Genomic DNA, 15587 nt, shown 5'->3' on the forward strand with positions numbered 1-15587 from the left:
GAAAAGATAAAACTTTCATTGCACCAGTTAGGCATAAGAGGATTCTCCAGAATCATCTACAGCAATTGCAATTAGCAAGCAATATAAAAAGAAAGCCCTGTTCATTTTTTATCTCCTAGGAGTTTGTTTAGCCTGCAAATGGCATACTTCTGAATAAATATTTCTCTTTGAGAGACCTGTAGAGTAATTCGAAAAATTAAGGTCATCAAGGGCCTTTTGTTTCTAAGAGAAGGATAAGTTGATGACTTCTTCTGTATTTGTTGATGTTCAGTAATGATAACTATATCACGACTGTAGTGCACAGTGAGAATAGAGGTGAAAGAGGAAAACTGAAACATGATATATAATTGATGGTATGGGCGTAGAGTCGAGACATAGCAAAAAAGTCATCATTTAAGTGGTCGTCACATTTGAATAATGTCAAAAAAAAAGAAGAAGAAATTGTTGTCTCGAGAAAATAAGAAGTCACTATTTACAAGAAAACAATATGCTGGTTTTCATAGGAGAGAGGAAACTCCAACATTCTGTGACTTAAGAGCAACAAGACAATGATCCTGCCTTTCTCAAGAAAAAGTAGGATGATTCTGCAAGTGACCAAGGCCAAAATCAGGTAAGCTACTCATTTTGTTGAATGTGGACAAGACAAGCCTCTTGATAAATCTATCACTTCAAATGCAACATTTGTTTCTCTGTTGCTCAGGAGAAGATTCCTTGTTCAGCTCTCTTTTTCGTGAAATAGTTGTCCAAATATCTCAGAGAACATATAAAGCAGCAAAAGTGATAGTAACTGTTCCTAAAAATACTCAAAGTCGAGGTAAGAAGAATCATTGGCATTGCTTTGGCCTCCAGTTCCTCCAGCATCACCACCTTCAGTTGCCTTCTTCTCCTTGCTAGCAAACTGTCCAAAATCCACAGGATCAGGGACATGTGGTGGGTTGGCACTCCTCACTAATGCCCAATTTACGCCCTCAAAGAAAGGATGTTGCTTAATTTCAGTGGCGCCCCTTCGATATGCAATTCTCTTTTGAGGATCCTTTACAAGTAGGCCACGAATGAGGTCTCGGGCAGCATTGCTGACAGATGGAATATCAGGGAACCTCAATGGTTGCCCTACCACATTGAAAAGGGTGGCGCGATTACCTGATCCCTTGAAAGGCGTTGTCCCATGCAGCAGCTCATACAAGAAGATGCCAAATGTCCACCAGTCCACTGCGCTTCCATGTCCCTCCCCCCGTATGATTTCTGGAGCAAGATATTCATGAGTTCCCACAAATGACATTGATCGAGCATTTGTTGGTTCTGCCATGAATTCCAAGGATGACGCATTGCCGAGCCCAAAATCTGATTTTGACTTGCGATTTCTCTTGGGAAGTATACGAGGAAAGAATGTTGATGGTTGCATGCAACCCTGGATATTACTCTCATTGTCAAGTATCCCTTTACTACTTCCATTGCTGCCAGCATGAACTGATGAGGATTTGACAAGAGTTGGGCTTACAGAACATCGTAATGACAAATCAAAATCAGACAGCATAATATGGCCCTCCTCCCTAACCAGTACATTTTCTGGTTTCAAGTCCCTATACACGACGCCAAGCATGTGCAAGTACTCAAGAGCAAGCAACACCTCAGAGGCATAAAATCTACACAAACAAAATGTAACATGAACAAGGATCCCAAAAGTTAAGTTAACACACAAGAAATTCAACATGCCAAAGAGTTGTGTTGGGACTTGGGGTATCAAGTCTGAACTTCCGTAGCCAATCAAAATCATCCAAATATAGATGGACAAAATCGAGTTATATGTACAGAACATTATGGGAGATTTATCTGGAAGACACATATGACATATATGACAAATTGGGTAACTGAAACAATTTTCCAGAAGATCATTCGCGCACTTTATATATTCTATTATTCTAGACCATAAAAGGAAATGGGTCTGGAAGACAATACTCTATTCCAATATATTTGTCCAATCTGTTATGATAAGCCCACGTCCTCCCATAAATCGTATACACCAAAAGAAAAGAGTAGAAATTCAAAAAAAAACAAAACAAAAGAACCGATTCTAGACAACTGAAAAAACTAGTTGATAATTCTGTCCTCAAGGAATGCTTCTAGGGGTGAAATGGTTCTGGAAGACAATATCTTGATGAAGGAGCTTTAGGAAGGGATTTAGGCATATAATATACATTACATGGTAAATTGCTAATCTAGTTTATTACTTGGGATTTTTACTAACTTCTGCTAACTCATGCGCCACTGAATATCTTGATTAATTTTGGACGTAGGTAATTGTGCTCACTTATGCATGACTATCTACAAATAATTTCAAGAAATAATATCATGCAATTTGTTAGTGTTGTTACTAGTTACTAGAACTATAAGTAATCACTGAACATAATTATAGTGTTAGTGTGTGTATGGACAAATTAAATTCTTTAGCCTTAGTGTGATGTGTATAAAATGTTATTCAGATTTGAATTTGTAAATTATGATTAAGAAATATTAAGCAAAGTTCTTTCATATAATATACAGTACACCGTAAATGGCTAATCTATTTTAGAGCTTGGAACTCATTAACTTTTGCAGCAGCTGAATATCTTGATTAATTCTGGACATAGCTAATTGTGCTAATTTAAAGAACTATAATAATCATACTCACTGCACGTAACTATGGAGTTAGCATATGTTTGGACAGATTAACTTCTTTAAGACTTCAACCATTGTGTGACATATATAACATGCTATTCATATTTAAAATCATAAACCATAAATAAGAAATAATTATACATGAATTTGAAATACTACAACTTTAATATAATATAATTAAGACCCCAATCAAAGAATCAGAGACCAGCTGACATTAGCAAAACACTCATGCTAGATATAACCATAAAGGAAGTTAGGAACAACCAAATTAAATCTTCACAGGCCAAGATTGGTGTAGAAGATGAGAAGCCCTCAAGGCCTCTTGCAAGCTCACCACTGGTGATACAAGCCAGACTTGATGGCTACAGAGCATCATTTAATATGCACGCACCACACATATAGAGAAGATCCTAATCTGCGAATATAATGTATAAGCACAATCGTTTGGCCTGACCTTTATTTTTATTTATCTAGTAAGGTTATAGTTCAGATGGAAGCCAAACACCCAAAATTGAATCAAAGATTCATCTACATTGTAATCTCATAGGGATGGTGCCTGTTAGCAAACCTAGGAGTAAACAGATGTGCAAATGTCCATCTGACAAATTGATGCATAATGTGGACTGGAGTTGGAGTGGTTATCAGTACCACGTAGTAAGACAATATGATTATCTCATTGTTCATGGAGGCATAATTTGTTATGTAAGTGGCTATGTTTAACTCAAATGTATTGCAGTTAACCTGATTCTATAAAGCATCTGCAAGTGCTTGATATCTATGCTTGCTCCTCCAAAGACACTAATTTGTTTTACTATCTTACATATGAAACTTTTGTTCTTGACACCTTTTTGTTTGTACATTCCTCATCAACCACTAAATATCTACACTTCGATACTTTTTGTGGCACTTATTCTGTTTATTTCACATGATATTGCAATGCCCTTTCAAGAAAGAGAAATTAAGAGGCTTAACATGTAAGCCCTCTCTTACTAAAAGAAAATTTTGATTTTTTTATAGGACATATAACAAATAAAATTCAAACTTCTCGCTTTGAAATTACCAATATTGTGAATATTATTGTTTATCATTCAAATAAAGAGATTTGATTGGCAATAAAGACAGAAATATTTTGCTACCAAATCTTGCAAAATTCGACATTGTTCCAATAATATATGCATTTAACATAATCTAGATATTGCAACAAAATTTAAAAAACAAACATGCAGAAATAATGACTAAATCAAACAAGAAAATAAGAAAATTAATTAAATCTAAGGCACAAAATGCAAAATACTAATATTGAATTGAGGGATATATTATATACAAATAAAGTGAAGATATTTGCATTTTATTTGGACAGCATCTAGTACATTCTAAAAGGAACTCACCTAGCAGCTTGCTCATTAAAGTACTTATTAGGCTGCTTCTGTCTAAGAGAATGGAGGTTTCCACCACTGCAATATTCCATGACCAAGCAGTAAAATTTCTCTGTCTCAAAGTGAGAATATAAGGTTGGCAAGAAGGGATGATCAAGAAGGCCGAGAATCTCCCGTTCTGTCTGAGCCCTGATTAGCTTATTTCTACTGACAATGGAAGCCTTGTCCATCACTTTCACAGCAAAAAATGCACCAGTACCTCTGAGTTCGACAAGATACACACTACCGATATCACCATAGCCCAGTCGTTTAAGGAGCCTAAAATTTGTTAGGGTAAGGGGTGAATCTCTTGAAGTAGCAAGTTGAATGGCCTCCCAACGACAATCTCCTCCGGTATGCCGCTTGATGGGCATGGAAGTGTCACTGTCTATGCTGTCGCTCCTGGCACTGTCATAACCGCATTGAGTATCGCTAAGTTTTGCATCGCTAGTCTTTGTGCTTATGGTTGTTGTACTTTCTCCCAGAAAGTTTGCAGAAGATGGTGAAGTCGAAGTTATTTCTGAGATTGTTGGTAATTTTGGACTTGGGCATGGGCTTGAGTAGTGGCTTGTGTTTGGGGATGAATTCTTAGTTGAATACATACCATTTTTGTCAATCGGATCCATTTTTTTCTTGTGGCAAGATGGCTTCTCTGATGTAGATTCTGTATTTGCACAAGGTTTGGAGATTGGACATGGACTGATAAACATGCCAGAGGCAGGACCAACTTCATAGCTTCTTGCAGGTTCCATACTGCTAATGGTAGCCATATCCATTTTATTACCATTGAATGGTGGTATATCTGATGACATGGAATTCATCTGAAACATCATATGATAGTTGATCAGAATGTATCAAAAAAATTAGATTGGCGCACAGCATATCAAACTCAAGAGAATGTGAAACAAGTTTAAAAGAAAAGATTTAAATTAATGAAGTGAAATAACTCTTATGACAATACTCATCCAGCTAATTGTGAACAACTGAGTTAAACAAAGTTCCATGAATATCTTATATTTCACCCACAGAATGATGTTTAATGAACAATTAAACTATCTTCAAAACCCAATACCAGCTGATAAAGGCATAAGAATCCTTCTAAACTCATAATGTGTGCAACAAGATTTAAAGTAAAGGTATGAATTATTATAAACCTCATACTTCTCTTTTGGTAAAATTCACTATGATTCAGCTGGAAAAATATTATACTCATTATCCACAGACTGCTCTCTGCCAGAAAAGGCCAATAATAATTGTCACAAAAGAGGGAGTTGAAAACAATTCCTTATCAACTTGCGCGGAATTTTCACTGTTAACCATGATGTTCCCAACAATGCAGACGCCCACACTTTCCCAATAAAAGGAGAAATTAAATTAATCTCCCATTTAAAAGAGTAAAGTATACTAGAATTATAACGTACCTCTGTTAAGAAGCTAACATGAAATCAGAAGCAGAAAAGGCGAGTGCCAACCCAAATAAGAGAAATTATATCTATAACTAATATCCATATAATCTCTTTGTTAATAAGCTAAAAGCGCATAAATATGTAGCATAGTATCCATAGAGCAGTTTCAAAAAAAATATAAAAACAAATAGAAAGAAATTGTAGAACTTGGCATAACAATTGATCACATCATATAAAAAGGGAGTAAATCAATTACCTGCAGCCAGAAAGATAAAAACACATCTATATCATACTGCAGAAACATAAAGTAATTGAATGCTAGTAAAGAGCCATCAAACATCAAAAACACCAATCTGTGAGCTTAACAGTGAGTCTAGTTCCATCACCACAATTGACAAAAAAGACAAAACTTTCATCACGACCTACCGATAAAACAAGAAATCCCTCCTAAAATGTCTTCAAAAGCTGAGATTTCCTCCAGTCCTAAATAGATTTGGCTAAATTTTCGATGCTAGAAATCTGTGCCCAAGAAGACCAAATCGGAAAATCCCATCTGGGTCTGGACAGCCAAATCCCCCTCCCGCGGACCCAACAATGGTTTTTAGGAACTCGGTGGAAATTATGGGGCTGGGAGAGGAAAGCGTGGAGACGAGAGGAGAGAAAAGGAGAGGGGCGTGTTGAGACGAGATAAACCGCAAATAAACCAACGGGTGGAACCCTTGAGCTCATTGCTAAATTTAAGAAAAGGACGCAGAAATAGAGAAATAGTATTCAAGCGGAGGGGGAGAAGGGAGGAAGAAAGAGAAGACGTGGGAGGGGGAACGGAGACGATGGAAAAGGTCGCGAGGAGAAGAAGGGGGCAAAGCGAACGGACGGTTGGAAGGTTTAGGAGGCGTGGCGGGAGCGAATTATAGCTCGGCCGTAGACCAAGGATTGGGGCTCCACTAATCAGGGATAACAATGTAAATAAATAAATACCTATAAAAAAAATTAGTAGAGATATTGGCATATCACACCCTACCTTATCATGAATTTATAATTCACACCCTGTCTCTTTATTATTTATATTTTAGAGCCCTTATTCGTCAAAAGCATCTCCTGATGGCAATGTTGGGTTAAGCAGATTCAGCTTCACCCTAGACACAACCCGATTAACAAACGGGTTATATTTAGTAGACATAAATACGATCTAATTATTTTAAGTCTGTTTTAAATTAAGCTGGAATAAAATATAGCTGGTCTACACTTTATAAAATCAAATTAAATATATAACTAAATTAAACCTAATCAAACCGAAAAACTAAATTCAAAATTGATCAATTTCTTGGCTGTGATCAAGCTTGGCTCATTCAATTGATCAGTTTACTTCGTACTTTGAACTAAAATTATTTGATCTCTCTTAACTTTGTTTTTAATCCAATGTTAACGGTGTTCATGTCTTTTTAATTTAAACATAATTACCAGATTGGCTTGAATAAAAATTATACCATCCCAAACTTATTTAATTAATAGAAGCATAATTTGTCTCTATTAACATTATTCGTATTTACAGTTTAATTAAAAATATAGGAAGAAATATTAACAATAAAAAAAAATTCAGGAGTAAAGTGTTTCTAGTTTAATATAGTAGAGGTAAAATAATTACACCACAAACATTATGTTAAAACATATTTAAAATTTTAATACATTTATATCCATTTAATGCAACTTAGAGATTCATAAATACTCATGGCAAAATAAGAAATATATGGGAGGACTATTGGTATTTGAGAGGAAAGCATGAACATGAGAGATATTCATACCATATTAGCGATCACATATTACAACCTAATATATAGAAAAGGTTAATGGGAAGACTTTATCTCATGTCCACCTTGTGATAACATTTTGGCAATTTTTTTTTAAAATATATCTTTATTATAAAACTTCTTCATCGAACTCATTTATTACGTAAGATTAACCATCGGAATATCCTTATAGAATTTAACAATATAATATGCTTACCTCTCTCCCTTCTTACTCCCAACTCCATTTTACACATGTCTAAATGAGTTAAGCTTGAAGGAGCTTGACCCTGCTCGGGTTCAATTGTAGATTATTCTTAGGTCACCTTAGCTCGAGCTTGAATTGAGCTAGAAAAATACTATATAGCTTAGATCATCTCCCGCTCAAATAGGCTCAAGCTCGATTCGACGGCTCAATGAGCTTAATAGGATAAAGCTTGATATGCATAATAAAATATCACGAAAGCCAAGCAATTGAAAAGTATAAATCTAAAAAGGAAATTATCACATTAAGTGATACAGATACTAATTAACAAAATATACTAAAAGTCACCGAAACAATTACTTGTTGTCAAAACCAGCAAATTAAAATCAACTACATATGTTCAAGCAATTGAATATTCATTTGATTATAAGATGTAATGCTAACAAAAATCCTCACAAGGGTTACAAAACTAGCAATTTATGTTCTTAGAATATAAAAATCCGCATAGGGGTTATGGAAATAAACCCTATGCGGATTTGCATAAGCAAATGATAATTTGTGTCGAAAATTTTGATTGCTCACAAAGACTGCCGGAGGTCAGCTTGGAAGATGAATATTCCATTATGGTCGATTTCATTCTATCTTTAAGCAATTGATAACTTGGTTATAAAATGTTTAAGCAATTGATAAACTCCATGCTTGCAAACAATAAATCTTGATCACTAGTGTCATCTTTACTCTACGAGCAATTAGAAAAAAGTTAGTCAAAAAAATAAATAAATAATATGCGTACAAAATTATGTTTCACACTATTGATATGAATATATTATATAAATTATCTTAAAATAAGAAAATATACTAAAAATATTATTCTTAGATATGTGATGAACCATCAGGAAGTTAATACAGATATCCTTTTCTTTAATATGTTCTTCCTGAATTGAAAAGATTTAGCTTTTTTTAACGTTAAAAAGTAAAGAAAATTGAAGTACTAATTTAATAACTTATATATAGATATTTTATTATCTTTTAAATAGTTATAATCTAATTTTTATATAATATCTTCCATCCCGCATTGTAGATAGATTTGAATGCAATAGTAATTAGTATAGAAAAAAAAATATGACAAGCTATATTAGACATAATAGGAAATTCAATGTATTTATTTTCCACAAATTTAATATATCAAAAGTGTTGGGATGACATGTTTTATTTGGCTCCTATAAATATATCTCTAACTCTGATTTAAGAGATTCGATAGCACGTATTAGTAGACCTTAGGAAGTCATCAAACTCTAAAGTGATCCTTGTAATATATATCTTGTTACTTGACAATGGAAGCCTTGATATATTTGCAGCCAAATTTGATGCATTAAAACCATGTTTTTTGGTAGCTAAGTAATCATTAGCACACAGAGTAAAGATTCTCCAAAGTAATTTTAATTAAAGCAGTAATACAAACAACCCCACTTGTGATTTTAAGTGGGTCTGCTTGGATTATGCAATTTATGAATATATATATTTTTTTTCATAGGAGATCCTGGTCCTTTAATTATAGTTCTAGCATTAACCGGGTCTGGAATTAGGTGTAGCTACATCACAAGCTCATGTTTCTACCATCTCAATATGTATTTACTTGAATGATGCTAAAAATCTCCATCAAAATGAGTAATTTAATAGTTGAATAAAAACGAGGAGCCGCAGATTGTAGGGGGCTACGGCTACGCTTTTGCAGCACTGAACATGGTTCCGGGTACTCAAGATGTGGAATAAATTTTGGGGAAAACAATTCAACAAAGTTTATTTTATATCTCGTATCTAAAATAGATGTTATTGTTATCAATATATTACGGTTGCCTCAATATTTATCACACTTACTTCTCATTATGTATTCATCACAATAATTTGACTCCTCCATCAATTCTTTTAATATTGTAAATTTCTGGAAGGAATTAATTGAATGAAAGAATATTCCATCTAGAAAATATATTAGTCGCATAATTTATGACTGTTAATATCATTTGAATTTTTTTTAAACTTGCACCGGTTATCCTCAGCAAGAAATCACCTATAATTAGACATATAATCAAGATCTTTATCTATCTTAAAAGCTATATATGTGAAAGCAGAATTAAACATATCATATGTAGAGTTCCATGTGACAGAAACATTAGTACATAATTATCTTCTTATATTTAAGCAAAGTTGTCTAGCAATTAAATTTAAATAAATGATTAAGAAGCTTGTTCAAATATTTCACGGTCCTTCTAATATTATTTATCACTACCTGAATATCCTTCAATCCATTTTTCTACTATCAAATTAAGAACATAGGCATAACATCACTCATAAAAGAATGTTCCTTTAAAATATAATTTTCTCTTGAATTAAAATTATCCCTCAAACATCTGGCTACTACATCATTAATTTGTGTGTACATGGAGGTGGATGAGGTGGAGCTCAGCTAGGGTCGATGGAGGTGGAGTAATGGTGGTGTGTATACGGTAGGGTTGTTGCGCAAGACATAGAAGAGGAGGGAGAGAGTGGGTCATTTATTCGAGATAAGATGGGTGACCAAATGAAGGGGTAGGAGCTCAGCTAACAATAGTGGTCGGCTAGATTGAGGGAACGTTGAGGGAGAAAGAGAAGAGAAAAATGAGAAGAGTCGATTAATTCCAAAGTGACTAATCAAGCATGCACCACATCTATTTATTGGTGGCTCCCTAACTTGACTTGACTAGCTGGATCAAACATGCTCGAGTTCAAGTAACCTACATCTGATTAATTACCTAAGAAAAGACTAGAAAATAAATAACCTTCATTTTGCTCTCGAGTATTTGCATTCGAACGCCTAGCTAGGCCGTTCGAATGCCAAAACCCCCTTAATTTTATAACTACTTGAGACTTGAATTGTTGACTAATATGGAATCTTATTCTTCAGCAAATAAGCAAATAACTAGTACAACCCCAAAATAAGAAAATTAATTTAACTAAGGAACTATTTCATATCTTCTCACCACGCTTCCTCCTCTTTATTCTCAAGGTGTGAAGTAAAAAAATCACTCCATCATGTTGGTCTCTAGCTTCCATATTACCTCGTCAAATGGTTTGCCGAGCCACTTAATTAAGACTTCAATCTCCAATCTGGTCCCATGCCGACGTCGTCGTCTAGCTAGCGCATGGACCTACTCCACGGTCTCTATCGCATTAAGGAGCTTAGGGAATGTTGTCCCTACTATTTAATCCAAGCCAATCCTCTCCTTAAGCAAGAAGATGTGAAACGCCGAGTGCACCCTCGATCCCCCTAGCAGCTCTAAATGATATGCCATCGGCCCAATCCTCTCCGAGACTCGGAATGGCCCAAAGTAGTGGTGTATGAGCTTTTAATTTTGTACCGGGCATAGCGTCACATGCTGATATGGTTGCACTCGGACAAACACCATGTCGCCCACCTCAAACTTGTTCACTCGATGGCTGCGTCGAAGACTTGCTTCATGATGTTTGAGCAAGCTTCAAGTGTGCATGCAACCTCCTTAAGGTCTCATCCTGATCCATCAATGCTAAGTCCACCTCCTTCCAATTTGATGAAGCTACCGGATCATAAGTGCGTAATGTTGGCGCCACTCGTCCACACCTTGAAAGGTGTCATGCTAATGCTACTGTGGTGAGTGGTGTTGTAGAACCACTACACCCATGATAAGAACTCCAATCAGTTCACCGGACGCTTGTCCATGAAGCATCAAAAGTATTGTTTATTTTCGTGATTAACCACCTAGGTTTGACTATCATTTTGCAAAAGATAGGCTGAACTAAGGTCCAATTGTGTCCTATAATTTGAAAAACTCTATCCAAAAATCTCTAGTGAAGACATGATCTAATAATTAGATAAATTAATTGTGATACTGGACATGCATTAGGCTCATTCTCCGTTGATATTAGCTGAAGAAAGATGAGAGATCCTTCGCACACAGCAGCCTCACCATCGGCTACAACTTCGAGCTTGGTTACACGCAAACTCTATTAAACTGCACCTCTCAACTTTCTTGTTTAAACTTCATCCACATACTTCAGAAGTCAAAGGTGATTGGTCCCAAGCCCTACAACCACTGAGTGTTGAGTAAAATATCCACTCTTCGCAGCACCAAAGGGTACAAATTCATGATAAAGTCATGGCCTTACTCTTCTCCATGATCTCAACCTGATACGATTCGGAACTGATAAGATTGAGTCATAGGGACATTGAGCTCGATGGATCAAATCTATTTATCTTTTAATTAATTCATGATGTAATTCCTTATGGCAAGTCTTGTTAAGTCATGCAAGCAATTAAGACAAATCTAATTAAGTTATGTAAGCCTCAAAGACAAGTCCTAGTTCGAGTACTATAACCCTTTAGGGCTAGTCCGAGTAGAACTCATTGTACTCAATCTCTATATATAGAGATACTAGTTTCTTTGTTTAAGCATCCAAGTATTGAGAAATTATTGAGTTTAGCCAATTAATTATTATCATTTTATTATTTTATTATAGTCGTTAAATTATTTTTATTTTTATAGGAGTAAATCTTAACTGTCGAATTTTTTTAAAATTCAAAACCTTAGCCACCATTCTCCATCATGAGCCACCCTATTACATGACCGTGTACCACTCTTGGTCACCCACCACCCTCCAATGATTGTTGTAACATCGGATATTACCAATCTGTCTCATTCTGACATTTCTCAACTATTTTATTTATATCTTTTCATCCCGACCTCCGGTTTGTATGAAACTAAAACCATTATAACCCTAATTTTCGAGGCTATTGTCATATAATTTTTTATAAATTTCTTACATCCAGATCGGTTCAAATCTGGTTCATAATATTAGTATCAGAGTTGATATTCCTCGGACAATAATTATCACGCGATCCAAGACGAACGAGAAAGTAGCGACAACTAAATATTTTTTGAGGTGGTAATGTTTTTTTGATTGACCATCAGTTTTATTTTCTAGTAATCATTTGTTACCGCTATAATTTCTCATTTTCTTTGCTTGTGTGCAAAAGGAGATTTATTGGGCTGCTCAAGTATGTGATGAGGTAATTCAGCTTTTGAAGCATTACTGTTTTCGCATTGCATTTTATTTGTGGCCTTTGTTTTCTGGTTGCCCTTCTACAGTTTGAGTTCTTAGCAAACTATGTTGCAGAGCTATCACTTCATGAGTACAGTTTACTTTCCTATTCTCCTTCATTATATTAGCAGCATTCTCATCTTCCTGGCAAATTCATACTTCAGCCAACAAAGAATCCTTGGGTGTAGAATAGCAAATTGTTCTCTAATTAAACCAAATTATACGTTAAGCTATTAGTAGGAAGCACGATTTGTTGCCATAATGCAAATTAGTTATTCTAAGTTAAAAAGACTTCCTAAGTTATATTTTACAATTTACAGTACTATATGATGCTGATACTCTTTCCCTTGCAATGCTGATACTACACTCTGTCATTATACTTCGTATAAACCTTCTCAACTATGTGACTGCGTGAAGGCGCTGCATTGGGTTTTCTCTAACAGCCATATGAGTAAACTGAAGGCAACCAGAGAGAAGTATATATAGTCAGCACAAGGTAATTAATTGAATTATTTTCCTTGCTACTCTTTTAGTGCTTATAATATGGGCTTAAGAGTTCATCTTAATCTCTTCCGCAGTATAAATTTGTGGCAAAGAAACACTGCCCACCAACAATACCTGTGAAGTTCTTCGAACATTCAATTAATTTGAAAGGCCTACATGAGAAGTTTGATCCTATTCTTTGTTGGAGACATCATTCTACGAATCAAATGCTGATTAGGGCTTCGTATTTGTAGAAATTCTACAGATTATTCGTTCTTTGTATGTGATAAAGTAATATTGGGATATTCTGCTTAACTTCACGTATGATGACTCCGTACTCTTAGCTGGTTGAAGCATAGCAATTTTATTCAATCATGTCTCCGCCGTAATCATATATAATGTGGATAAAGATAAGCAACTAGTTAAGCAGATTTTAGTTATTTACGTATATTTGTTAACTTATTTGAAATATTTCGTGGCAATTCTGATCATTTAAACAATGAAGTATCAATTACGATGTTTTAAAATTTTCAGTGGCAATTAATGTAAAAATTCTCCTTATTATAGTTTATTTTATGAGTTCAGTTTTGTAGAATGAATTTTAATTGGATGAAAAGAAAAAGAAAAAGAAAAAGAAAAAGAAATGCCATGGCAATTCGAATACGAATCAGATTAGGATTGGATTTGGGATTCGTGCCTATTTAAAGAATCTACGTAGGTTCTAAGGAGAGATCGTAGTAGGCAGAGGAGTTTGCTATGGCTTCGGCCAAGCGGAAGATAGGCGCAGTGCTAGGGAGGGGAACCAGCGCAACGGTGAAACTCGCCATATTCGACGGCGACCATGACGAGGAGTCAATCCCAACCAAGTTGATGGCCGTGAAGTCCGCAAAATCTAATTATTCTTCCATGCTGAAACGAGAGAGGCAAATCTTGGAAGAACTCGACGGCTGCTCTCAAATCGTTCACTGCTACGGCGACGATCTTAGCGACAATAAATATGGCAAACCGGTGTACAGCATCTTCCTCGAGTACGCCCCTTCGCAGAGCCTCTTCGACTGGATGAAGTCCTCCAAGTCCGCTTTCTCAGAGAGCCAAGTGAGACGCCTCACCCTATCCATGCTCAAGGGTTTGGTGCACATACACAGCAAGGGCTATGTCCACTGCGACATCAAGCCGCAAAATGTCCTCTTATGGAGCTCTGATGAGGTGAAGATTATAGATTTCGGGTGGGCCAAGAGGTCGGGGATGAGATCGTGTGGCACGTCGACGATCAGAGGCACGCTGCTCTACGTTGCTCCGGAGGGTCCAGCGCAGAATGTGTACGAGAAGCCCTCGGATATATGGTCTCTCGGGTGCACCGTCTTCGAGATGCTGACCGGAAATCCTGCCAGGTGGGTGCCAGACAATGCAGATATGCCGATGTTGTTGCTTCAAATCGGGTCTGGTGGTTTGATGAGGAGGATACCGGAGACGGTGTCGGAGGAGGGGAAGGACTTCTTGAGGATGTGTCTTTTGAGGGAGCCGGAGAGACGGTGGACGGCGGGGATGCTGTTGAATCATCCCTTCGTCTCCTCAGGCTCGGCAGCGAAGGGATGATTCCGCCGTGCATCCTGCCTCCTGGCGAGCGGTCATGTTGGACGCGGTGTAGGCGTAGCTACTAATGGATTGTCATCAAGATAATTAGTTTATGGTGGCATCTCAGTTGCATTACCTTCCACCCCGACCGAGCTTAATCTTTGAATAGGATATATTTGAGGACATTGCTGTTGTTATATAATATAGAATTATATTGATGTAATTGAGTTTATCAAATAGTGCGGTGAATTAATATGGTACCACCGGGTTGATGTGATTAACACTCTTATTCAACATGTACACACTTATTTCTTGGTCATGTCTTCTTCTTCTTTTTTTTCTTCTTTTTTTTAAATTTGGGTATCTGTGAAGATAGGGATAATAGAAATTTGTTACATCAAGTGCGTTCATCTATCGTTTCACCTCGAGTGTGTGATTTGAAACATGCAATATCCTTTTCTGATATTGTTTTCATTCATTTAAATGCATAAATGAAATTGTCATAATAACTGTAGCTTCAAATTATAAAGTTTTCTATAACCCTTCTAATATAGATACTAAAACATTTTTAAAACAAGAATAACCTTGTAGATATGGAGAAGAAATCCCTTATGCATTAATCCGGACTAAGAAATCAAGAAATCATTTAATTACAACTGTCTTATTATATTCTCTTCCTTCTCATATATTCACTCTACTTGACTTCAAATGATGTAGCCTGGTAGGAACAAGTCAACATGAGAACTAGAATTTAGTCTAATTACGTACTAGCCATCTTATGAGGATAGTCTAAACTAACTTAATTAGTAAACCCAACACCATAACATAACTCAAGATCAAATCAATGAAATATCACCCTTAACGCCCCCATCTTGCTTGGGAGACCTTTAAACCAATATATATATATATCAGGAATTAAATTACATTTGCCTGAAAGCTAGCTAGAAACGAC

The 15587-nt window shown here is 36.0% G+C and overlaps 2 protein-coding genes across 2 annotated transcripts; one reads left to right on the top strand and one right to left on the bottom strand.

The window, feature by feature from the left end:
• Positions 1-316: 316 nt before the first annotated feature.
• LOC140782923 (serine/threonine-protein kinase RHS3-like) lies at positions 317-6405 on the bottom strand. The gene is made up of 3 exons (XM_073129805.1): positions 5903-6405; positions 4044-4891; positions 317-1643 (listed from the first exon to the last, which is right to left on the bottom strand). Exons 2-3 carry the CDS (start codon positions 4889-4891, stop codon positions 794-796), a joined length of 1698 nt encoding a protein of 565 aa, XP_072985906.1. The 5' UTR covers positions 5903-6405; the 3' UTR covers positions 317-793.
• A 7411-nt stretch (positions 6406-13816) lies between these two features.
• On the top strand, positions 13817-14656 carry LOC140781422 (mitogen-activated protein kinase kinase kinase 20-like). The gene has a single exon (XM_073127377.1). It carries the CDS (start codon positions 13817-13819, stop codon positions 14654-14656), a length of 840 nt encoding a protein of 279 aa, XP_072983478.1.
• Positions 14657-15587: the final 931 nt, after the last annotated feature.

This window comes from Typha latifolia, chromosome 2 (genome assembly GCF_019914945.1).
Source record: "Typha latifolia isolate L0001 chromosome 2, TyphaL0001v2, whole genome shotgun sequence".
Classification (NCBI taxonomy): Eukaryota; Viridiplantae; Streptophyta; class Magnoliopsida; order Poales; family Typhaceae; genus Typha; species Typha latifolia.